The sequence below is a fragment of the Rana temporaria genome, chromosome 1 (assembly GCF_905171775.1).
Source record: "Rana temporaria chromosome 1, aRanTem1.1, whole genome shotgun sequence".
NCBI classification, from domain to species: Eukaryota; Metazoa; Chordata; class Amphibia; order Anura; family Ranidae; genus Rana; species Rana temporaria.
Window position 1 is genome coordinate 623,400,375 of NC_053489.1, and position 26,359 is coordinate 623,426,733.

Here is a 26,359-nt window from a genome sequence, read left to right on the forward strand (position 1 = left end):
ACTGTGCCATCACATCACTTGCCCCCACTGTGCCATCACTTGCCCCCACTGTGCCATCACTTGCCCCCACTGTGCCATCACTTGCCCCCACTGTGCCATCACTTGCCCCCACTGTTCCATCACTTGCCCCCACTCTGCCATTGCTTTCCCCCCACTGTGCCATCACTTTCCCCCACTGTGCCAACAGTGCCATCACTCACGTTTTGCTGATTTGTTTCCAGGCCGGTGACTGTCTCCGTGCGTCCATGATTTGAAAGCCGCGCCTTCTTCTCAGCGTGTCCTGTGATAGGCGGAACACAAATTTTCCCAGCAGTGCCTCTGTTCTGTGTTCCGCCTATCACGGACGTCCTCTCGTCCGAGGATGAGAAGGCATCTGTGATAGGAGGAACACAGAACAGAGGCGCTGCTGGAAAGATTTGTGTTCCGCCTATCACAGGACACGCTGAGAAGAAGGAGCGGCTTTTAAATCATGGACGCTCGCAGTACAGAGACTATCACTGGCGTATAAGACGACCCCCAACTTTGGATGCATTTTTTTGCATCCAAAAAGTCGTCTTATACGCCTAAAAATGCAGTATGTCCTCTATTCTTTTTTGGTGATTGCTTTTACATTTTGGATATTCCATTACTTTGTCTGGTCACAATGTTCACCATTGCAAATAGAGAGGGCTAATCTCCTCAGCAGGGACACAGAGCAACAAAAAAAAAAAGCATCTGAGTTTTTGCTTTAGGTACCATCTAATGATTTGTTTATTAGCCTAGTTGTAACTTAGACTGTTTTTATTATCCTAAAGGTTTCCCTAATTGTTTCTTATTTTAGAGACCTAAAGCCAGAAAACATTCTGCTTGATGACCGTGGTAGGTGTATGTTTTTATTTGCAATAATGTTTGTTAGAACCACTTGTATACACTTTTTAATGTGCTACAAAATGTTATGCATTACAGAAAACATACAAAATAAATCACATTCATTTTTTTGTGTTATTAAAAGAGAAATACAGTAGAAAATAAAATCTTGAAATCCATTCAGTTTTTTCATCCTTGGAGTGGTATGTAGCATCAATCCATCCCAATAACTTTTATGGATAACCTGGTGTTCTTTACCTATGTTTATTGTAGGAAAGGTGCTCCCTCACACACCCACTGTTTGCTAGCTTTCACAATTAGAAAATGTTTTCTATCATTAGGGATGAAAATGAGGGCTTCTGCAATACATATATTTAAAAAAGAATTGTTGCTATTGTTATTTAGTGAATGCAAAAGACAAACAAATTAGATAACTGCCAATAAGATTTACAGAGTTGCAGTGCTCGTGATATGTTGCCTCGTAATTTAAAGCCAACCTGTGCCTGGGATATGGACATTCATGGTATTCACAGCAAGCAGTAAATAAGCTGTAAAACAAACTCCCACTGACTTCTGTAGCTGCAGGTACTGTGGAGAAAACATCCTCACATTCTACAGCAGAAGCACAAATGTTTTCCGATTCACTCTCTCAGCAGCACAGCCCAACCTGCTTCACTTTAAAATGAACATCTATCATTAGGTCACTTAGGGTTGTGTGACACAGGTGGAGAGAGCAGTAGTTTAGAACTAAGAATGTACCTTTTTGTAGAAATCTATCCCTTTCTAAGAATGTACCGCCCTGGCGCAAGAGATGGGGCACTATTTTTCCCATTAATACTAACTTAAAAGCGAACTTAAAGGCACTATTCCTCCCGCTGCCACCAATAATGGGTCACTACGTCTCTCACAGACACCAACGATCAAGTTCTTTTATCCTAAACTCTCCCATTCCATGTCTTTATGGACCTTGCTTTGTGCACTTATCCAAATAATTTGGTGGAGGGGGGATTATGGCGTTGAGTTGTTTTTCAGGGGTTGGGCTTGGCCCCTTAGTTCCAGTGAAGGTAACTCTTAAGGCATCCCAAGACATTTTGGGCAATTTCATGATCCCAACTTTGTGGGAACAGTTTGGGTATGGGCCCTTCCTGTTCCAGTATGACTGCACACCAGTGCACAAAGCAAGGTCCATAAAGACATGGATGAGAGAGCTTGGGGTGGAGGAACTTGACTGGACTGCACAGAGTCCTGACCGCAACCCGATCTAACACTTTTGGGAGGAATTAGAGCGGAGACTGCGAGCCAGGCCTTCTTGTCCAACATCATTTTCTGACCTCACAAAAGTGCTTCTGGAAGAATGGTCAAACATTCCCATAGACACACTCCTAAACCTTGTGGACAGCCTTCCCAGAAGAGTTGAAGCTGTAATAGCTGAAAAGGGTGGGCCAACTCAATATTGAACCCTACGGACTCAGACTGGGATGCCATTAAAGTTCAGGTGTGTATAAAGGCAGGTGTCCCAATGCTTTTGCTAATATATGGCCAGATTCAGATACAATTACGTTGCTCCACGGCAGCGTAACGTATCTGATTTACGTTACACCGCCGCAGGTTTACAGCGTAAGTGCCCGATTCTCAAAACTCTTATCTGTAAACTTGCGGCGGTGTAACGTAAATGCGCTCGGCGCAAGCCCGCCCAATCCAAATGGGGCGGGCACCATTTAAATTAGGCGCGTTCCCGCGCCGAACGTACTGCGCATGCTCCGTCGGGTAAATTACCCGACGTGCATTGCGCTAAATGACGTCGCACGGACGTCATTTGTTTAGACGTTAACGTAAATGGCGTCCAGCGCCATTCACGGACGACTTACGCAAACAACGTGTTTTTTTTAAATTTCGACGCGGGAACGATGGCCATACTAAACATGGCTTAGAACAACTAGGGCTCAGCCCTAATTTTACGCGGCGTAACTCGACGGAAACGACGTAAAGTTAGATCGACGGGCAGCGCAGACGTTCGGGGATCGCCGTAACTAGTCATTTGCATATTCTACGCCGACCGCAATGGCCTCGCCACCTAGCGGCCGGCCTAGAATTGCATCCTTAAGATCCGACAGTGTAATTCAATTACACCTGTCGGATCTTAGGGCTAGCTATGCGTAACTGATTCTATGAATCAGCCGCATAGTTAGGACGGCCACAACACAGAGATACGACGGCGTATCAGGAGATACGCCATCGTATCTCTTCTGTGAATCTGACCCACAGTGTATATGTGGAGTCAGGAATACAGATCTCTTACAGGCCATTTTGCTTGGTTGACAAACTACACAGCCACACACTTTCCCTTTTTAGGCATTTTTTTTTTTTTTTATTCTCTCTACTAGTATTTCCAAAGAAGTAAGAAAGTTGCAAAACTGAGCCTTTTTTGCATTCCCCCGGCTCAGAGAAATACAAACTTATAAACAGGTACATAACAGGTTAGCTACCAAGGAAAACAATAGGCCAACCTAAAATTCAACTACTCTGTCTCTCTATTTGGTAAAGGAATGCCATTTCTTTACATGAAAGCAGTCAGATTACCTTACTGGTTATTGATACTTTTTTTTTAATTGATTGTTTTTGGTACAACATTTGTCTTTCCCTTATTAAATAAACCTGTTTGTGCAGTAAAGCATACTATTTTTATTCTTTTTGTGTTTTTTTTTTTGCTTTGTCTGTTGTTTTGGTTGTTTGTTAGTTTGTTTGTTCTAGGAGCGATATAATGATAATCTGGAGACCATTTGAAAATAGAGAGAGTAAATGTTAAAAAATATGTTCATCTCTAGAAAAAGAATTGTAATATGGTGATTTGTTGTATTGTTTGAAAAACCTTTAATAAAAAAATGAAGTTATATATATATATATATATATATATATATATATATATATATATATATATATATATATATATATATATATATATATATATATATATATATATAGCATACTATAAAATTTCCATCTGCTTTAATACGTATAGTGTGGTAGACTTTCTGGGGGTTATTAAAGTGGAGGTTCACCCGGCAATCACACTTTTTAACCTTAGATTGATGCTCATTTTGTCAAGGGGAATCGGCTAGTTGTTTTTAAATCGAAGCTGTACTTACCGTTTTAGAGATGCATCTTCTCCGTCGCTTCCGGGTATGGGCTGCGGGACTGGGCGTTCCTATTTTGATTGACAGTCTTCCGACAGGCTTCCGACGGTCGCATCCATCTCAGCCCGATTTTCCGAAAGTAGCCGAACGTCGGTGCGCAGGCGCAGTATAGAGCCGCACCGACATTCGGCTTCTTTCGACTACTCGTGACGCGATAGATGCGACCGTCGGAAGCCTGTCGGAAGACTGTCAATCAAAATAGGAACACCCACTCCCGAAGACCCATACCCGGAAGCGGCAGGGAAGATCGCTCTCTAAAACGGTAAGTACAGCTTCGATTTTAAAACAACTAGCCGATTCCCCTTGACAAAATGAGCATCAATCTAAGGGTAAAAATTGTTTTATGGGTGAACTCCCGCTTTAACTGGAGAGTTCAAAATCTGGTGCAGCTTTGCATAGAAACCAATCGGCTTCCAGGTTTTAGTGTCAAACCTTAATTGAACAAGCTAAATTTAGAAGCTGATTGGTTACCATGCACAGCTGCACCAGATTCTGAGTGCTCCAGTTTTAGTAAATATCCCTCTTTCTCCAGCTGTAGAACCTCATGTCTTGTGTCTTATTCCATGTGGCATGAAGCCCTCTCATATAATGTTCTTTCATCATACAGGGCACATCAGGATCTCCGATCTTGGGTTAGCTGTGCAAATCCCTGAAGGAGAATCTATCCGTGGCAGGGTTGGCACCGTGGGCTACATGGGTACGAGTCTTATTTTGATTCCTAATATTTACAGCGGAATTTCTTTTCTTTATACAAATATAATATGATTACCACAATTTAGATGTCTCTAATGGTCTGTAAGCTGCCAAGTACATCTTTCTGTCGCCACAGTAGCCTTTTGTCTCCATGCGGTCTCATATACACACACTGCTTGGCAAGAACTTGAAGGAGGGTGGGCACAACTGCTTCAAGGTAGCCTGTACTAAGAGAATATGAAGGCTGCCATTGCTAATCTCTCTTGCTGAAAATGCTATTTATTTAAATGTGTTGTTGCTACAATGTTTCCAGTACTTTATTTGTCACCGATCAAGTATGTAGATCAGGATTTCTGACATCAATATGACTTTCTAATCTGCATGCTTGTTCCAGGTCAGTGACTCAAAGTGCTGCAACCAATAAAATAGTATTTTTCTCTCAGTACAAGTATCCTTTATTCTTTAACTAAGCATACACTTTAGATTTTCATATTTCAGCTCACAAGCTGAGCAAGATATAATAACTCTGGGCCAAATTCTCAAAAAGTCTGCGTAACTTAAATTTCAGCAGTTAAGTTACACTGACTTAAAATTTCTACCTAAGTGCCCGATCGTCAAAGCACTTAGGTAGAAATTTCAGGCCGTGTAACTTAAGTGCCGCCGTCGTAAGGCGGTCCTCCTCTCCTGGGGGCGTTTAAAATTTAAATGAGGCGCGCTCCCGCGCCGGCCGTACTGCGCATGCGTGTGACGTCATTTTCCCGACGTGCAGCGCGCGAACGTAATTAACGCCGGGCGGCTTTGAGAATTTCGACGGGACACTAAAGTTGCGACGGGTGAAAAAAAAAGACGCGCCGGGAAAACAAATGATTATAAAAAAAAATGACAGCGTCGCTCAGCATGCATTCCTGAGAGGGTGAACTCCATGCCAATTTTCAAAGAAAAAAAACGGCATGGGTTCCCCCCCCAGGAGCATACCAGGCCCTTAGGTCTGGTATGGGTTGTAAGGAGACCCCCCCACGCCGAAAAATTGACGTAGGGGGTCCCCCTACAATCCATACCAGACCCGTATCCAAAGCACGCTACCCGGCCGGTCAGGAATGGGAGTGGGGACGAGCGAGCGTCCCCCCCCCCTCCTGAGCCGTGCCAGGCCGCATGCCCTCAACATGGGGGGGTTGGGTGCTCTGGGGCAGGGGGGCGCACTGCGGGCCCCCCCACCCCAGAGCACCCTGTCCCCATGTCGATGAGGACAGGACCTCTTCCCGACAACCCTTGCCATTGGTTGTCGGGGTCTGCGGGCGGGGGCTTATCGGAATCTGGGAGTCCCCTTTAATAAGGGGGCCCCCAGATACCGGCCCCCCACCCTAAGTGAATGGATATGGGGTACATCGTACCCCTATCCATTCACCTGTAGGCAAAAAGTAAAAGTTATTAAACACACAACACAAGGGTTTTTAAAATAATTTATTATTCTGCTCCGGATGCCCCCCCTGTCTTCGTTATTAGCTCAATTACCAGGGGGGGGGCTTCTTCTTCCACTCTCCGGGGGTCTTCTTCCACTCTCCGGGGGTCTTCTCCGCTCTCCGGGGGGGGGGTTTCTTCTTCCGCTCTCCGGGGGGGGCTTCTCCGGACTCCGGGGGGCTTCTTCCATCTTCTCCCCTCTTCCGCTGTTGACTCGGCGAACCCCGGTTCTTCTGCAGCTCTCCGGTGCCTTCTTCTTCAGCGCTGGCTGCCTGCTATGTTTGTGTGTTAGCTCGATTTCAAACAGGCAGCCGGCGCGGTCTTCTGTGACGTCAGGGTCTTGTCTTCTGTTCTTCCGATGTTGACTCGTCGCCTGTTGTCGCTGTAATGATGGAAGCGCGCCTTGCATCACATTTATATAGGCATCACCGTCCCATCATGCTCCGGTAGGTACCCACGTGGTGGGTGCACGTGGGTAGGCACCCACCACGTGGGTACCTGCCGGAGCATGATGGGACGGTGATGCCTATATAAATGTGATGCAAGGCGCGCTTCCATCATTACAGCGACAACAGGCGACGAGTCAACATCGGAAGAACAGAAGACAAGACCCTGACGTCACAGAAGACCGCGCCGGCTGCCTGTTTGAAATCGAGCTAACACACAAACATAGCAGGCAGCCAGCGCTGAAGAAGAAGGCACCGGAGAGCTGCAGAAGAACCGGGGTTCGCCGAGTCAACAGCGGAAGAGGGGAGAAGATGGAAGAAGCCCCCCGGAGTCCGGAGAAGCCCCCCCCGGAGAGCGGAAGAAGAAACCCCCCCCGGAGAGCGGAGAAGACCCCCGGAGAGTGGAAGAAGACCCCCGGAGAGTGGAAGAAGAAGCCCCCCCTGGTAATTGAGCTAATAACGAAGACAGGGGGGGCATCCGGAGCAGAATAATAAATTATTTTAAAAAGCCTTGTGTTGTGTGTTTACTAACTTACTTTTTTGCCTCCAGGTGAATGAATAGGGGTACGATGTACCCCATATCCATTCACTTAGGGTGGGGGGCCGGTATCTGGGGGCCCCCTTATTAAAGGGGACTCCCAGATTCCGATAAGCCCCCGCCCGCAGACCCCGACAACCAATGGCAAGGGTTGTCGGGAAGAGGTCCTGTCCTCATCGACATGGGGACAGGGTGCTCTGGGGTGGGGGGGCCCGCAGTGCGCCCCCCTGCCCCAGAGCACCCAACCCCCCCATGTTGAGGGCATGCGGCCTGGCACGGCTCAGGAGGGGGGGGGGGACGCTCGCTCGTCCCCACTCCCATTCCTGACCGGCCGGGTAGCGTGCTTTGGATACGGGTCTGGTATGGATTGTAGGGGGACCCCCTACGTCGAATTTTCGGCGGAGGGGGGGTCTCCTTACAACCCATACCAGACCTAAGGGCCTGGTATGCTCCTGGGGGGGAACCCATGGCGGTTTTGAATTTAAAAATTGCCGTGGAGTTCTCCCTCGGGAATGCATACCAAATGCCGTCGCTGGAATGGGCCTTTACAATGTGTGACTAACTTTCCACATTATAAAACCAGCCCTAGTTTTGCGCAGGCAAATTCGGAACTTACGCAGAAATCAAAGTGCTGAAATGCTTTGAAAATCTGCTTAAGTCCTCATTTGCATACGCAAAGCTGCATTTCAATGAGAAATGCCCCCAGTGGCGGATGCGGTACTGCATCCTAAAATCTGACCGTGTAAGTGTCTTACACATGTCAGATTTTCTGCCTAACTTTGGAAAAAGCCTTTTGAGAATCGTTTCCAAAGTTAGGCACAGGGATACGCAGGCTGAACAGCAGTTAAGTCTGCGTATCTCTTTTGAGAATCAGGCCCTCTATTCCCCCATCCACACTAAACACCATGGATGGAAAAATCCCCATCCCGGCTATATAATTAAGACAGACGGTACCTTAGGCTGCATGTACACGGAGCGTTGTTCAACCTCTCCTGAACGATTTAACTTGACAGCTAGAAACAGGCGTCTAAAAACGTCAGTTTAGCCGCAATTACATGCTGCGCTTAGACTCCTTTAGCCGTGTTTGTGTCTAGAAGCGTTTGGGAAAATAAATATATATATCATTTTTTATATTTCTTGGGGGTTAAAATGAAAAATGTCTGTAAACAAAACGCTGCTAAACGTGAGTTACTGCGTTTACCTCCGTTTAGCCACGTTTGGCACTTGAAATGCCTCTAAGCACAGCTTCTGAACGCATTTTTATGGGTTCCAGAAAAAGCCTCTAAACTCAACTGTCTAGAAACAAACAGAAACGTTTTTATGCAGGGGGTGTTATTGACCCTGTATTGCAGGGATATGCAATTAGCGGACCTCCAGCTGTTGCAGAACTACAAGTCCCATGAGGCATAGCAAGACTGACAGCCACAAGCATAACACCCAAAGGCAGAGGCATGATGGAACTTGTAGTTTTGCAACAGCTGGAGGTCCGCTAATTGCATATCCCTGCTTTATTGTCATTTTAAAGGGAAGCAGTCACAAGGGAATGTGACTTTACATACTTAAAGTGATTGTAAACCTCAGACATAAAATATGAACAATGCATATTTCTCCATAGTGCCTACTTGTTTCAATCCAGAGCACTAAATGTCATTTCTGTCTGCTGCCCCATTCCTCTGCTATCAGCATGAGTCACTTTTTAAATGTTTTTCTGACACTAAGAGAAAAAAGGTGACAGTGGAGGGATCTCCAGCCTGTGATTAACAGCCTCAGCTCTGTTCTTCTGTGCTGTGTGAAAGGAGGTGTGTCCCTCTCCAATTCACTCTCAGAGCTCTCCTCACTGAGCTCTGCAGTGATTAATTTAAGCTCTCCGCCTCCTGCTTCATAAATTCTGGACTTTGAACAAGAGAAGAGAAGACTGCAGATAAACGGGTACAACTTGTGTAGGAAGATTTTTTTTTTCATCTCTGTGTATCCCCTGAGGCCAGTCACTTCACTGGGTATATGTAAGGATTTTCAACCTATTTAACCTTGAAATTATTTATATTTGGCCTCTTATTTAACTTTGTTTCCTGGAGTCGGGCTATTTTCTCCAAGAGGGGTTAGAGGTCACCTAAGTTCTAACAGCTGGTTCCTTATCATTTGTCAAGTCTCTTCTAAGTAAGCCTGTACATTTGTGTTAATTAAGGGCTGAATATTCAGATTCTGGTCCTAACATGGTAGGTTCACTTTATAATCCATCAATAACAGATCTATGTCCTTGTGATATTTGTTTTAATAATAGTCTTTTGCTGCGTGTGTATTATTTTCCACTCGCATACAAGAGTGCCCATGAAGGTGTGTTCTGCTTTAGCAAGAATACTCATGCCTGCAACAAGGTCTTCCTGCTACTTTTTGGTCCCTAGGCATTCCTGAGCCTACAGCCTCATAGCTGTATATCTGCAGTATTAAATCTAAGGCACTGCTGCCTCTGATTGCTGGTCCCTGGAGATTTAGCGTAAGATTGAGCTGCAAGTTTTAAAATCACTTGCTAAGCTATTGCTAGACTTGCCAGGCTTCACAAGTTTGTTTGCACAATTGCAGCAAGTCCGCATTGCATGACTCCAGATTAACTTTCTTTGCAAACATTGTTCAAGTCTGCTGCAAATTCTGGTTCAGTTATGTTGTACAATAGTCATCCCACCACAGGGGTCACTGTGGCTGAATTTTAATGTTGTGTACTTGCAGAGCTCTTGCTGTAGACTCACTGCTGCAACCTTGCTCCTACTAGAGACATGCTGCATACATTTTCTACAAATTGGAAAAGCGTACAAGTGTACAACCTGTCAGTGACAATGTGCAGTAAGTTAACAAGACTACAATTCAACACTGCCACAGATTTGTGACAAGTTATCCTTGCTATCTGGGATTGTGCTTCTCATTGTTCTCCTTGCTGGAGGCTCTGACACAAGGAAGAAATGCCCTGCCTCTACCAAGATAGCAGCTTCCACACAGAGACAAATAGGTAGATTCACGTACAGTGGATTAAAGTTACGGCGGCGTAGCTTAGTGCGTTTAGGCTACGCCGCCGTAAATTAGCTAGGCTAGTAGTGATTCTCAATCTACTTACATGCTAATATACGGCGGCGTAGCCTAAAACAAGTGGGCGTAAGGGCGCCTAATTCAAATTTGTTGGAGGGGGGCGTGTTGTATGGTAATGAGGCTTGACCTCACGTTTTTTGACGTTTTTTGCTACTGCGCATGCGCCGGGCGCCTACATTTCCCAGTGCGCATTGCGGCTAAGTAGGCCGTACGGGCCTATTGATTTCGACGTGGACGTAAACGACGTAACTCCAGATTCGCGGACGACTTGCGCAAACTACGTAAAAAATTCGAACCTCGCGGCGGGAACGGCGGCCATACTTTAACATTGTTATTCCACCTCATAGGTGGAATAACTTTAGGCCGCCTAAGGCCTTACGGAAACAACGTAATTCGACTGCGGCGGCCGGGCGTACGTTCGTGAATCGACGTACAAGCTCATTTACATAATCTACGCCGGCTGCAATGGAAGCGCCACCTAGCGGCCATCCAAAAAATTGCAATCTAAGATAGGACGGCGCAAGCAGGCCTATCTTAGATATGTTTAAGCGCATCTCTGTTTGAGCATACGCTTAAACATACGGCGGCGTAGATTCGGAGTTAGGTCGACTTATCTACTGATAAGCCTGCCTAACTCTTTGTGAATCTACCTAAATGTGCAGATAAAGGCATGGTAGGTCAGTAATGGGCAAAGATCAGCTGCAGGGAGACCCCACAGGCAATACTGGAGACTAGTCCTTTAACTTCTGCCTGCCTTTTGTGGGTCACCGCTTTCAGAGTTCATGTCCTCTTTAAAATCTGTGAACTATCCATGTGGTTTAGAGGAGAAAAAGAATTCAGCTATGCTGGGATTTGTGCAATAGATTTTCCTGCTCTTCTGCCCAGTAAAATATTAATGCTGAAAGACTTTTTCCTGACAGTCATTTCCACTGATTAATAAGTAAATATTCAATTAGCTTTAGCAGGATGGTATTAGTCTGCCTGGGTGTTCCGCTTAATATAGAAACACGGATTTATATTTTAAGCACATAATCATTTTTTTTCTTTGGATTATGTTGTAGCAACGTTGTGAATTCCCATATCACTTTCAAACACACATCACATGAAAAAAATCGAACAAAGTAATTTTGTATTGTTTGGGACTTTTCCACATTGGAAGTTTTTTATTTTTTATTTAGTTAGTTGTATTGGCCCAGATTCAAGAAGCAATTGCGCCCGTGTAACCATAAGTTACACGGCGCCATTGCTTACTTGCTCCTGTGTAACGAGTGCTCCTGATTCAGGAACCTCGTTACACCGACTGCAGCCTAAAATCTGCGCGGCATAAGGCTCTTATGCCACGCAGATTTTAGGCTGCATTCTTGCGTGTGCCGCTAGGGGGCGCTCCCATTGTGATCAGCGTGTAGTATGCAAATTGCATACTACCACTGATTCACAAACTTGCGCGGGCCCCGCGCAAGCCAGGTACGGAGTTTCCGTACGGCAACTTTAGCGCAAGGCTGCCCCTTCTAATAGTAGGGGCAGCCAATGCTAAAGTATAGCCGCCGCTCCCGCGACGTGAAATTTGAATTTCACGTCGTTTGCGTAAGTGATTCGTGAATGGCGCTGGACGCCATTCACGTTCACTTTGAAGCAAATGACGTCCTTGCGACGTCATTTGCCACAATGCACGTCAGGAAAGTTTCCCGACGGAGCATGCGCTGTACGCTCGGCGCGGGAGCGCGCCTAATTTAAATGATTCCCGCCTCCGACGGGATCATTTACATTGCGCGCGCTTACGTCGGGCAATTTTGCCGGCGCGCCATCGCAATTTACGGAGCTACTGCTCCGTGAATCGAGGGCAGCGCAAAATATTTGCGGGGGCGCAGGGCAAAATCGTTGCCCTGCTCCCCCGCAAATATCGCGCAAATGTACCTGAATCTGGGCCATTATATCTAAAATCTATAGCATTTAAAAGATATAATACATTTCCCCATATTTAAAACCAATAATACGATAAAGTTGAAACTGGATGAATGTGTCTGTAATCCAGATTCCAGTGGTATTTTCTGTTGCAGGTTGGAATTTCCTTAGTTTTGTTGGCGAAATCAGGCTGCACACAGCCAAATCTCGTGTCTCTAATAATAACACATTTCGTCTCAATGACAAAATGCAGCTCAGTTAAAAGTTCACTCACCTTTCATTCGCTTTCCCATTCATTTAAATAAGGAAACATCACCGCACTGCTATGTTCTCATCTCAGCATCCCAGCATCACTGACTGCCTATTATATCAAAAGATCTCACAAAAAGGAGGCGATTGGCTGCAGCAGCCAATCACCTCCTCCATGGGAGGGGACATCACAGGATGTCCCCTTCACACAGGAAATGTCCATATAAGGGCATCCCTCTAACAGGATGTCCAATACAATAAAATCCAAAACATGAGTACAATGATGGCTGAAGTCTTATGGGCATGTCAGGCCAGGGAAAGCATGTATGCTTTCTTTAAAGCGGGGGTTCACCCTAAAAAAAATGTCTTTATCTACCATACAAACGAGCATACTAGCGTCAGCTACAGTATGCCTTTTTTTTTTGCTGTGTACTTACGGTTTAATCCGTAACTTTCATTTCAGACTCCGGCCGGGAAATGGGCGTTGAAGAGGGGTACATGATTGACGTCCAGCTATGGCGCGTCATGCCTTCCGAAAAAAGCCGAAATAGGACGCGGACATATACGGCGCCTGCGCAGTCAGCTCCTAGTCTGTGCGCAGGCGCCGTATAGCGCCGTGAAGAGCCGAGTCCTACTCCGGCTATTTTCGGAACGTGTGATGCACCATAGCCGGCCGTCAATCATGTTCCACTCTTCATAGGAACGCCCATTCCCTGCAGGTGTCTGAAACGAAACTTACGGATTAAACCGTAAGTACAGCACAAAAAAAAAAGCATATACTGTAGCTGATGCTAGTATGCTAGTTTGGATGGTACAAAGTTGTGTTTTTGGGTGAACCTCCGCTTTAAAACATGGGCGCTCTCCCCGACTCTGAAACGCTCATAAGCTCTCATATTACCGCTGATAGGAATCCTTATTTTGCGCCATTCCATAGAATAACGCATATCCGGATTATACTATTATTGCTTGTGGAAGGGAGGCTATCTGCAGGCGTGCTCTACGAATCCCGACCATGCTGATCAGAGACAAGAGCGCACATCCGCCTATAACCAATAATGTTCTTGAAGAGCGAGCATATCCCCTCCTCAACGATCGTCCGTGCTAATGCACAGAGGGCCCTTCGTCGGCAGACATATCCCCACGATGCAAACATCACACTACCAGACGGGATTCAACCAGGCTCAGACTGCCCCAGTCAGCTCTTTATAGCGGGTTTTGGAAGTACTAACGCTGGGTGACACTATGACAATACATATTAAATACATCTTCATAAAATTTCCACAACAGTTCCTAAGGGCAACAGAAACCTCCTGCAAGGTGCAGGGCAGGCAAATCAAACAGAGCTGCATCTTTTTCATCCTCAGAGTTTACCAGCAGAGATATTTTGAATACAATTCTTATTAAAGAATAATTCTCTTTAACTTTTATTTATGTTTTCTGTTTCCAATGGGGGGAAAGTACAGTACCTTGGAAAAATATTCATACCCCTTGAAATTTTCCATATTTTGTCATGTTACAGCCAAAAAGGTAAATGTATTTTATTGGGATTTTTTGGATTAGACCAACACAAAGTGGCACATAATTGTCAAGTGAAAGGAAAATGACTTTTTTACAATTAAATATCTGAAAAGTGTGGTTTGCATTTGTATTCAGCTCCCCTTAGTAGAAAATACTTTTGCAAAACCTCCTTTCACTGCAATTACAGCTCCAAGTCTTTTTGGGGAGGTCTCTACCAGCTTTGCACATCTAGAGAGTACAATTTTTGTCCACTCTTCTTTGCAAAACATCTCAAGCTCTGTCAGATTCGATGGAGAGCATCTGTGAACAGCAATTTTCAAGTCTTGCCACAGATTCTTTTTTTTTTTTTTTTTTTTTTTCTTGCCACGTCAGACATAACCACAGCAAGAGACCTGCTCATGATTTTATTCATAATTCCGTCTCTATTTCGGGTATAGCATCATTTGTGGTAGTTTTTTTTTTTTTTTTCTTTTTTACTTGATTCTATATTTGTTATTCTGCTTTTACATGTAATTTTTTCCTTTTTTTTTTTCCACTTATAACTTCTTTCAGCCCTTTAACAATTTAGGCCGGATAGAGCGTTCCTCATAGATACAAGGTCCATCAAGCTATCATTACGTGGTAACGTGGCGCAGCACCCCTCCCTTATCCCCCCCCCCCCCCCCCCGACTGCCCTTCCCACCCCTCCCAGACCATCTCCCGACTCCACCTAGTATTTTTGTTTCCTGTACTGCTGCATTCTTATTCCACTCTCATATTTTCTGCGTACTTCCGAGACTTTTTAAATTCAATCCATGTTTCCCAAATATCCTTATTTCCTGCCTTGTTCTTTTCCACGCCATATTTTACTTTCTCCCTCCTATAAGTACCCTCTACCGAGTCAATCCACTCCCATATTTGCGGGCTTACCGAGTTTCTCCATTTTAGGGGTATCAATCGTTTCGCCGAGTTCAACAAGTGCGGGATCAGTGATCCCCTATATTCATTCACTGGCATATCTCCCCCATGAAAGAGGACTACCCACGGGTTGTCTTCCACTTCTTTTTTAGTTATCTCTTTTATCAGAGCCAAAACTTTTCCCCAGAACGTTTTAATTTTTATACAGTCCCACCACAGGTGGGCCATCGTTCCTCTTGCCTCACATCCTCTCCAACATTCCTCTGGCTCCCCCACTCTGAATTTAGCAATTTTTTCGGGGGTAGCGTACCATCCTGTCAGACATTTGAAGTTCATCTCGGCGGTTTTTACATCAACCGCCGAAGTATGAGTCAAATTAAGGATTCTCCCTATGGTCGTCTTCCCCCTTGGAACCCTTAGGTCTCTCTCCCATTTTTGTATATAGTTTAGCGTATCCGACTCGTCTATTTTCTGCAAGTATTTATAAATTTTGGAAATATTTCCTTTTGAGCTTTCGGTACTGCACATATGTTCCAGTGTAGTGTATTCCTCTCGTGACCTCAGTGGGTGTGGGAGGCACTTAACGAATGACACCAACTGAAGGTATCTCCACTCGTTGAGTGCCTCAATTTCAATCCTAATTTCGTGAATGGTCATAATTTTACCCTTTGATATTATGTCTTTTAACTGTGTTCTATTTTTAATCCATCTACCACCTACCTCTTTAGTCCCAGGTGCAAAGTATTCATTTTCTTTCAAATCTATAAGGGGTGAATTAAATTTAGTCTTTAATTGTTTGTGTAGTCGATCCCAAATCCTTAAAGCGTTATGTGTAATTGCGTGTGTTGACGTGTGTAGGGTTCTACAATGTGGGGGGTTCCAGATTAATCTCCCTAACTGTGCCCTAACTAAAGTGCATTCAATACTTATCCATCTTTTATCCTGTGACTCTTTAGCCCATTCTATAACCCGTGTGAGGACCGAAGCATTATAGTATAATCTAATGTCAGGTACAGCCAGACCGCCTTTTTTCTTGGTCCGTTTTAGAGTTTGTGCAGAAATTCTGTGTTTTTTATTGTTCCAAATGTATTTCATTAGAAGAGAGTTAATTATTTTGATATAGGACGGAGGCAAATAAATTGGGACCATTTGGAATTTATACAAAATTTTGGGGATAAGCACCATTTTTACCACATTTATCCTCCCAAACCACGAAATTGGTCTATTGTATATGGTTTTAATTTCTCTTTTAATTTCGTCAAGAAGGGGAACAAAGTTTATTCTATATATTTTTTTCAAGGTATTTGCCATTTTTATACCCAAATACTTTATCTCTCTTTGCCAGGAGAAATTGTATTTCTTCCGCAAATATAGTTCTTCTTCTTTGTGAATATTAATATTCAGAATCTCCGTTTTTGTTGTATTCATTTTGAAATTTGAGACCTCGCCATATTGTTTTAAGGTATCTATTAACTTCGGGAGAGTGATTCTTGGGCTGCTTATGTAAAATAATAAGTCGTCTGCGAAGGCTGACAGTTTGTGCTCGTCTTCACCTACTTCTACTCCATAGATTTCTGGGTTTTGTCGGACCATTGCCAGGAGGGGTTCCAATGATAGGACAAAGAGGAGGGGAGATAGGGGGCATCCTTGCCTAGTCCCATTTTTCATCTCAAAAGGTGCGGAAAAGGATCCGTTAATTTTGATCCTTGCACACGGGTGATGATATAGGGTTTTGATCCTCCTTATCATCCCTGGGCCTATTCCTATAAATTCTAAAGTTTGTATCAGGAATCCCCAGTCTACCCTGTCGAAAGCTTTCTCAGCATCAACCGACAGGAATAGACCGGGGGTCCCACTTTCTTTAATCTGCTCAAGGAGGAGGAGCGCCCTCACGCCATTGTCTTTTCCCTCCCTCCCAGGTATAAAACCTACCTGGTCTGGGTGGACAATGGCAGTCATCACTCCCTTCATTCGTTCCGCTAAAATTTTTGCATATAGTTTCGTATCTGTGTTCAGGAGTGAGATCGGTCGATAACCTGAGCAAGTCGTATTATCCTTTCCCTCTTTTTTAATCACTGTAATCGTTGCTGTTAAAGCCTCTCTACTCATGTCATAGTCTATTCCAAGACCATTAAAGTATTGGCAAAGTCTGGGGATTAAGATGGTGCTGAACTTTTGTAGGTAGGCAGATGTAAAGCCATCTGGCCCGGGACTTTTCCCCTTAGGAGTGTTTTTTAAGGCCTCACTTATTTCCTGCTCCGTTATTAAACCTTCCATCTCTTCTACCTCCCCTTCTTCTAATTTTGGAAGATTAGCTAGCTGTAATATTTCCCTATTCTTATCTATTTTTTCGCGTGGACATCTGATCTTTTGTTGGATACCGTAAAGTTCTTCATAGTAACTCCGGAATACTTCTGCTATTTTATTTGTCGCGTGTACTAAGTCACCATTCCTGTTCCTGATTTTTTCTATAAAATTCCTAGTTTTCTTTTTTCTTACCATTCTGGCCAAGTTTTTACTAGGTTTGTTTCCCCAGACATATCTTTCTCTCTCTGTCCGGTCTGTATATTTCTTAGTTTCTTGTTCCGCCAGAGCTCTATATTCATCCCTTCTTATACACAACTTATGAAGTATTTCCCTCTTTTGCCCCTGTGATTTATGTTCCTGTTCCAGCCGATATATCTCCTCCCTTAATGTTTTTAATTTACTTGTTCTTATTTTATTTTTCCTTGCCCCTTCTACAATAAAAATTCCTCTTATATATGCTTTATGGGCATCCCAAAGGGATGCTCTTGAAATCCCCTCCTTATCGTTCTCCTGAAAGTAACGTTCCAATTCTTTCTGTATCTTCTCCACTACCTCCTCATCCCCCAACAGACTCTCGTCCAATCTCCATTCTGGTGGTGTGTCTTTTTGTATAGAAGTTTTTATTTTTAAGGTTATAGGGGCGTGGTCAGATAACGTCATGATCTCACACCTTGCTTCTATAACACTCTCCAGAAGTCTGTGGTCGATGAGGACGTAGTCGATCCTCGAGTACGTCCCATGCACCGGTGAGAAAAACGTGTAATCGCGGGCCCTCGGATTGAGGATCCGCCATACATCCACCATTTGATTTTGTGTCATTTGTTTTATCAGTATCTTTAGTTGCTCACGATTTGTCCCCTGTACACAGGACGTACTATCGAGGCTTGGGCTCATGCAGAAATTGAAATCTCCCATCAAGACTACATGGCCCTCTTCAAATTCTTTTAATTTTCTCATGATTTTACTAATATATTTAACCGAGTTCACATTGGGGGCGTACACATTAGCCAGGGTATAAACCTCTCCTCCTAGTTTTATTTTCAAGAACAGGAACCTCCCCTCCGGGTCTGTTTGTCTATCCACCAATGTGAACCGGATTCTACGAGCGAATCCAATAGCGACCCCGCGGGATCGCGATGAGATTGTATCCCCGTAATACCATATCGGGTATTCTGATGAATAGAGCTTTATATTGGACTCCAAGGTAATATGGGTCTCTTGAAGGTAGGCGATATCTGTTTTATACTGTGTTAATTCACAGAGAATTTTATGTCTCTTAATATGAGAATTTAGCCCTTTTACGTTATATGAGAGAAACTTGACATCTGTCATATAACTTTTTTTTTTTTTTTGTTGTTTTTTTTTTTTTAAGCGTTTGGAATAATTTTCTTGTGGAGTTGGTCAGATGGTCCCCCTGCCTCCCCCCACCCCCCCGATCCCCCCCTTCCCACCCCCTCCCTCCTCCATCCCATCCCCCCTCCCTCCCTCCTCCCCCGTCCCATCCCCCCTCCCTCCCTCCTCCCCCCTGGCCTATTCTTGGCCTATGAGCCTTGGAAGGGCAATTCCTCGCCTTCACCCTCAACTCCTCTAATTGTGGTGGTGCTCGGGCACTCCCTTGACTCCCCCCCCTCCCCCCCCCCCCCCCGGTCCATGATCCTGGAGATCCAGGTAATTCAGAGCCCCACTAATCCACCCAAGCCGATAAGTCGGGGGGTTCTAGCTGCATTTTAGAGCAGAAATCATTCAGTTCTTCTGGAAATCTTAGTCGAGCCGTTTTACCTCCCTTAATGCCTATAAGGCATGCCGGGAAGCCCCATTGGTACCTTATATTTTGTGCCCGCATCAGCTCTAAGAGTGGTTTCAAATGTCTTCTCCTTGCCAGCGTTTCCTTAGATAGGTCAGAGAATATTTGTAAGTCAGTCTCTCTATATCTCAGGGGGGGTTTCCCCCTAAGTCTTCTCCAGATTTCTGCTTTATCAACAAAATTCTTGAACCGGACAACAACATCTCTTGGCCCGTATCTATCTATCATCTGGGGATTTCCCACTCGATGCACTCTTTCAATTTTGAGGGGCTTCATTTCTGCTGGTCTCTCAAGTAAAGGGCAAAAAATTGTATTCATGATCTCCATGAGGTCTTCCTCCTTTTCCTCTACTATCGCTCTGACTCTAAGGTTCTGTCGCCTGTTGCGATTCTCCTGGTCCTCTCACCTGTAAGCCGCTACTCTCTGGCTCTCGGTCAGGGCCCTAACCTGCCCTTTCAGGGTGTTTATTTCTTGATCCTGTTCCTCTAATCTCCTTTCTGTCTCTACTACCCTTTCTCTGAGTCCTCCGAGGTCCACTCTCACCTTATTGATCTCTGTCTTTATGACATTTTCCATCCTTAATAGCATAGCATTCATTTCTGCCTTTGTGGGAGGCTGTGTGTCCTGTAAGTCTGGGACCAAAACTTCCGTGTTATTTTGATCTTGCTCGCTTTCTATTGTAGTTTCACTTTTAGAGCTCTCCGCGCTATTCGCTCCCTTTTTTGATTCGTTCTTCTTTTTTTCAGTCTTTTTTGCGAGACCCGGACTTTTAAGGCTCCCCTCTTGGGTCATATATTGCTGTATAGAGATATTCCCCGAGTTATTCTTAGTGGGTTTTAAGGTGACACCTCTCGTTGACCTATTCATTCTATTGGAGGGTCTGATTCTCTTCCCCAGCTTGAATGAGGATTTTTTACAGTCTACTATTGGGTCTTTTCTTTTTCCTTTTTCTCTTTCCCTCAGCCTTGCCTTAGCTCTTCTATATGGGGATAACTATTCCCCTCTTGCTACTCTCTCCTCTCCCTTTAAGGGGAAAAAAATGAGGCGCAAAGGGGGAACGGGCGCCAGCAAAACAAAGGATATGGCCAGGAGCACCAGAGAGGAAAGAACATACAGGGGAGGAGTTCCCAGTATAGTACACAGGAAGAAGGGGGGACCGGACGGAGAATAAGGAAGACAAATAAAGGACCCGGAGTGGGGGCACCTCCTCTCCGTCCCCCTACTTGACTCCCGTCCACTCCCCGTCCCCAACCCAGCTTAATTATTACAATGGACAGACCAACTGTTGTTTTATCTTCTTGTATCAGGGCTGTCTTCCATATGATTTTAGAATTTGAGCTGCGGTATTTTCTCTGGCTTGTCCTCCTAACCTATAGGGGCCTTTCTTCAGGTTGGATTTCCCAAGCTTCTAGTAAGATTTTATATGTATGTCTATGTTTAGGGTGAAAGTTTTTGCGACTCTTTACCTACACTGCAGATAATTCTGAGTGTTATCTGGCAAGATGCTGGAATCTTCTATAGGCACCTGATGGTTAAGCTCTATTCGGCGTCTCTTGATGTGCTATTACCTCCAACCTATGGTTAGATTACCGGACTAGTTATCCTGTGTGTCCGCGTTATTTAATTGATACGGCCCTTTTACATATAAGGGGGGTCCTGCTCCTTCATAAATTGATTTATGTACAGGCTTTTTGTACGTATGCAGAAAATAGGACTCAGACCAGTATAACTTCCCTGGTCTGACTGTCCCTCAAGTTACTGGCAGCTAGGTATGCTTACCCTACTGCCAAGGTACACGCAGGGGGACCAGGAAGGAAAAAGACACCGGTAACAGAAGAAAAAAAAAAAAGAGAAAAAAAAAAAAAAAAAAAAAAAAAAAAAGGAGAGAGAAAAAAAAAAGAAAAGAGACATGTATCAGAATCTGCTCCGCATCCAATAGGATTTCTGTCACAAGTCTCTTTCCTAGAATGCAGGCAACTTAAGTCTCTTAATCTTTAGAAACACTTGTCAGCTTAACGCTTATTTAAAAGGAAAAATCACCCATGCACATTCAACCTCTTGCTTTGGTAATCATAGATGGCAACACTTTGATAATAATGGTAATGGTCCTGTTATCACAGTGCATCAAGATTATAGCTCAGTCCCTTTTCCTCTATGTACAGCATTAGCTCATTGCACATATAGTATAGTACTAATACCATCTAATCCAAAATTTTTTTTTTTTTTCATTTGTCTCCTGGGCTGTGGCATCTGTAGAGAGTCCCAGCATAAGAAACACAGTACCGGGGGGATTGGGGGGGGGCCCAGGGAGGAGGGGGGGGGTGCGGGGTGGCACCCGACCCTGCTCGGCTCTACTGAGCGTCTCACCCAACCTCAGAACCTCCTTGACGACCTGTTGCTGCCGCTGCCAGTGCTGCTGGGGCTCCGTTTTCCTTCCTGCATCATCCTCTATCGTAACACCGCTTCCTCCGTTCCCCAGCTGCTCCTGGCGATAGTGCTGGCCAATCACATAGCCTCTTCCAGTCACGTGGTATCCCTCTGGGTCCCGTTTGTTTAGGGGTTTTTTTTCGTTGAGCCGTGCAGGGCGGGGGTGAGTCTCCGACTTGGTCGCCGGGGGTGTCAGCCTCTCATGCTGGCATCCACCGGTCCGCAGCTGGGTCCGTCGGCTCTCCGCTCTCCTCTCCCGCTACCGCACGCCATGGAGTACTCCGGCACCTCCCACCTACACGTGCGCGCGCGTCACGTCCTCATCCCGCTCCGCAAACTTCCACTGCTTACAATCTTTGCCACAGATTCTAAATTGGATTTAGGTCTGGACTTTGACTGGGCCATTCTAACACATGAATATTCTTTGATCTAAACCATTCCATTGTAGCTCACCTGAGCTCATCTGCAGCTCCTCCAGAGTTACCATGGTCCTCTTGACTGCTTCTCTGATTAAGGCTGGGTTCACACTACTACACTACTTTCATCCTACTTTGCTCTGCTACATTGGTCCTACATTTATCCTACATTGGTCCTACATCCATTCTACTTTCATGAACAGGATACTACTTTGGTCCGACTTCAATGATATTCAATGGGCCTGAAGTAGGATCAATGTAGGACCAAAAGTAGTACAGGGAGCATTTTCAAAGTCGGACCGACTTGTGTAGGACGCTACAAGACGCTCTCATAGGGAAACATTGAACACAGAGCAAAGTAGGATGAAAGTAGTGTAGTAGTGTGAACCCAGCCTAATGCTCTCCTTTCCCGGCCTGTCAGTTTAGGTCGACGGTAATGTCTTGGTAGGTTTGAAGTTGCACCATACTCTTTTACATTTTCGGATGATGGATTAAACAGTGCTTAGTGAGATGTTCAAAGCTTGGGATATTTTTTTTATAACCTAACCCTGCTTTGGCCTTCATGAAGCTGTTCACTAAGGTTCTCTAACAAACCTCAGAGGGCTTCACAGAATAGCTGTATTTATGCTGAGATTAAATTACACACAGGTGGACTCTATTTACAAATTAGGTGACTTCTTCTGAAGGCAGTTGGTTTCACTAGATTTTACTTAGGGGTATCAGAGTAAAGGGGGGCTGAATACAAATACACGCCACACTTTTTACGTATTTATTTGTAAAATGAAAACTATTTATCATTTTCCTTCCACTTTACATTTATGTGCCACTTTGTGTTGGTCTATCACATAAAATCCCAATAACATACATTTAGGTTTTTGGTTGTAATGTGACATAATATGGACAATTTCAATGGGGTATGAATACTTTTTCAAGGCACTGTATGTGTAGTACTTTGTCCCATCATCCTATGTGCTGTCAATCTGTGAGGTTGGATATGGCACCCCTCCTCCCTCCACAGCTGTCCGACAACACAACTAGCAAGGAGACAGCCGTTTTGCAGATGACAATTTTCAATCTCCAAGCACTTGCCCAAGACAAAAGTCTCACAGAAATACACGGCTTGTCATTTCCAGGTGTGCTTGGAGATGGTTAAAGATGTTTCCTGTCAAAGCCGCTATCTCCTTGCTAACTGCAATGTCAGATGTGGGGTGGAAGGAGGAGGGGTACCCTGTCTGACATCACAACTAGTCTTGAACAGCACATAGAAAGATGGGACAAAATACTTCCTGTACCATGGGAAACAGACAAATAATGGAAGTTAGATTTCTTTTTTAAATGCTATAATATTGTTTTATACAATGTACTGATGATAAAACCTTTAATATAGAATCTTCTGTCTCCAGCCCCAGAGGTCATCAACAATGAAAACTACACTTTTAGCCCCGACTGGTGGGGGCTTGGCTGCCTTATTTATGAAATGATCCAGGGTCAGTCTCCGTTTAGGAAAAGGAAAGAGAAGGTGAAGAGGGAAGAGGTGGACCGGCGAGTAAAGGAGGATGAAGAGGAATATTCAGAGAAGTTTTCAGAAGATGCCAAATCTATCTGCAGGATGGTAAGTGCAGACGGAAAAGGGGGTATTATGAAAGCAGGTACTTTGTTGTGTGGATAGTGGATCATTCCCCAAGAAGAGCTAAACCCAAAACCTGGAGTATAAATTTCCATACATGAACAGTGATTTGTCCAAAATATGTTATACCATAGACCAGGGGTGCCCAACCAGTGGCCCGCGGAGCCCTCTGATGTGGCCCGTGACCTCCTGTTCTAGGGTAGCGGGTTGGCAAGCACAGATCGCAGGTTGCCATCCTAGAGCATCAGAGTTGTGCCGGTGGTAGATGAAGCAAGCTCATGCTTCCTGTAAAGTGCTGCCACCTGTCACAGGTGGAGTGATACCAAATGCCCTCTGCCTGGGACAGCAACAGCCGGCGATACCTGAATGGAAGACTGTTATTAAAAGTAAGTTTATGACTAAAATCACAGGGCTGGATTCAGATAGCTTCGCCTATCTTTAGGCAGGCGTAGCGTATCTCAGATACACTACGCCGCCGTAAGTTTGAGCAGCAAGTTGTGTATTCACATAGAACTTGCGCTGAAACTTACAGTGGCGCAGTGTTACTGTGCCGGCGTAAGCCCGCCTAATTCAAAATAGGCTGGTTGGGGGCGTGTACTATGTAAAATAGTAGTGACCCCATGTTTTTTGAGTTTTTAACAAACGGCGCATGCTCCGTCCGTGGACGTATCCCAGTGCGCATGCTCCAAATGACGTCAGTAAATCGTCATGCTTTCGACGTGAACGTAAACTATGTCCAGCCCTATTCCCGAACGACTTGGGCAAACAACGTTAAAAATTCAAAATTTGGCGCGGGAACGACGGCCATACTTAATATTAGCTACGCCTCATATAGCAGGGATAACTATACGCCGGAAAAGGCCGAACGCAAACGACATAAAATAAAGCACCGGGCGGTCGTTCTTTTCTGAATCGGCGTAAATACTAATTTGCATATTCCTTACGTAAAAATACGGAAGCGCCACCTAGCGGCCAGCCTGAAATTGCAGCCTAAGATACGACGGTGTAAGACACTTACACCTGTTGGATCTTAGGGATATCTATGCGTAACTGATTCTCTGAATCAGGCGCATTCTCTGAATCAGGCGCATAGATACGACCAACCCCACTCAGAGATACAACGGCGTATCAGGAGATACGCCGTCGTATCTCTTCTCTGAATCCGGGCCACAGTGTATATTTCGGGATATCTGTTCTGCGGTGGTTACTGGGCTGCATTCAAACTGATCTAAAGGTCCAGTGCAGTGCAAGTCGCTTACGTGGCCCTCGCTCTTCAAAAGATTGGGCACCCATGCCATAGACTTTCAGGGACTAAAGGAAGACCTTGGTGCCTTGAAGTGGTTCTTGTACATCACCTCTATTGTCCTAGATGTTACACACTATGGACTGATTAACCAATGTATCATAGATATTTGGCCATCATCGTGGATGATAAAATCTGATGCCAGTCAGGTCCCTTGCCATTGGGGACAAACTTGGGTGGGTTGGATAAAATTAAGGAACAAAACCCAACATTCGTAGAGCATTTTGTAATATTGGATGATAGTATAATTCCTGTAAGAAATGTTTGATGTCACGTTGAAGCTTATGAGCTTTCCAAGGGAGAAATGTTTTTATTAACTCAGCTAAACCATAAATGTATAGTGAACAAATATGGCTGTGGCCATGTATGCACAGGTATGATATTAAAAATCATACATGGATACATTTTGTAAATATTAACCGATAAGATTATTTACATAAAGGTGATTTCTTATATGTTTAGAAAAACTATTTGAAGATATTGTAAGTTCCAGCTGCTGTTCTAACCAGAGACCCAAAATGACTCAGAAGGAAGGGTTGGGTGCCCTTTCTTTGGAGTAATTTTGGGTCTCTGTTTAGCACAGCAGCTGGAACGTACAATATCTTCAAATTTATATTTTCTGCTAGTACAGAAAGCAAAATCTTACAGGGGAAGTATTGTATATTTTCAGTAAGCACACCATTTTAGATATTATTTTAATGTTACTTTGTATTTTTTATATGACTTTTGACCAATTTACAACTTTGATTTTTCATAGTTTTTTTTTTTTGCAGCTGTTAAGATATTGGTCACATAGATTCTCAATAACTTTGCCAATAAAAGACATTGTGGGGAAAAAGCCATAGAAACTGTTATACAAACAGTTAAAAGATGTAGTATGTTGTTTTATAAGCTTGTAAACTTTCAAAAATTGTCAAATAAATTTGGCCAACACTCATTATAGTTTCCTTTCAACCTACATATAGATTTCATAGGAGGGTTTACAATTTATAATTTGTTCTCGGCACCAAAAGTCCAGTACCAAAAACAACCAGCACTCCCAATGTACATCAATAAAAACCCTGTCTAATGCCGTGTACACGCGATCGGAAATTTCGAACAAGAAAAGTCCGATGTGAGCTTTTGGTCGGAAATTCCGATCATGTGTAGGCTCCATCTGACTTTTTCTGTCGGAATTTTCGCCAACCCAAGATTAAGAGCTGGTTCTCTATTTTTCCGACGGAAAAAGTTTCTATCGGAAAATCGGCTCGTCTGTATGCAATTCCGACCTGCAAAATAACACGCATGCTCAGAATCAAGCAGGAGAGCCGAACTGCCTATCGAACTTCATTAATCTCATTGACCGCGTTCTTGACGGTCAGAATTTCCCACAAGATTTGTGTGATCGTGTGTATGCAACACAAGTTTGAGCCAACATTCCGTCAGAAAAAATACACACTTTTCTTGTCGGAATTTCCGATCGTGTGTACGCAGCATTATACTTCAAGATCATAAAGGCTCATGTACACTGGACGTTTTTACAGCTGCTGTTTTTGGCTTTAGCCATTTTTTTGGGGTACATCCAGTAAACTCCCCAGCATGTTATCCTGTATGTCCATGCACACATAGGCTTTTATTAGCGTTTTTTGGCAGGGGCGTTTTCTGGTGGGTTTGACA

At 44.3% G+C, this 26,359-nt stretch overlaps 1 protein-coding gene across 1 annotated transcript in view; it reads left to right on the forward strand.

The window, feature by feature from the left end:
- The window catches only part of GRK4 (G protein-coupled receptor kinase 4), a 426,683-nt gene that overhangs the window by 382,622 nt on the left and 17,702 nt on the right, over positions 1-26,359 (forward strand). The window contains exons 10-12 of the mRNA XM_040335342.1: positions 821-858; positions 4,648-4,737; positions 23,177-23,385. Coding sequence (XP_040191276.1) covers positions 821-858; positions 4,648-4,737; positions 23,177-23,385 — 337 coding nt within the window. The remainder of the gene's footprint in view (positions 1-820; positions 859-4,647; positions 4,738-23,176; positions 23,386-26,359) is intronic.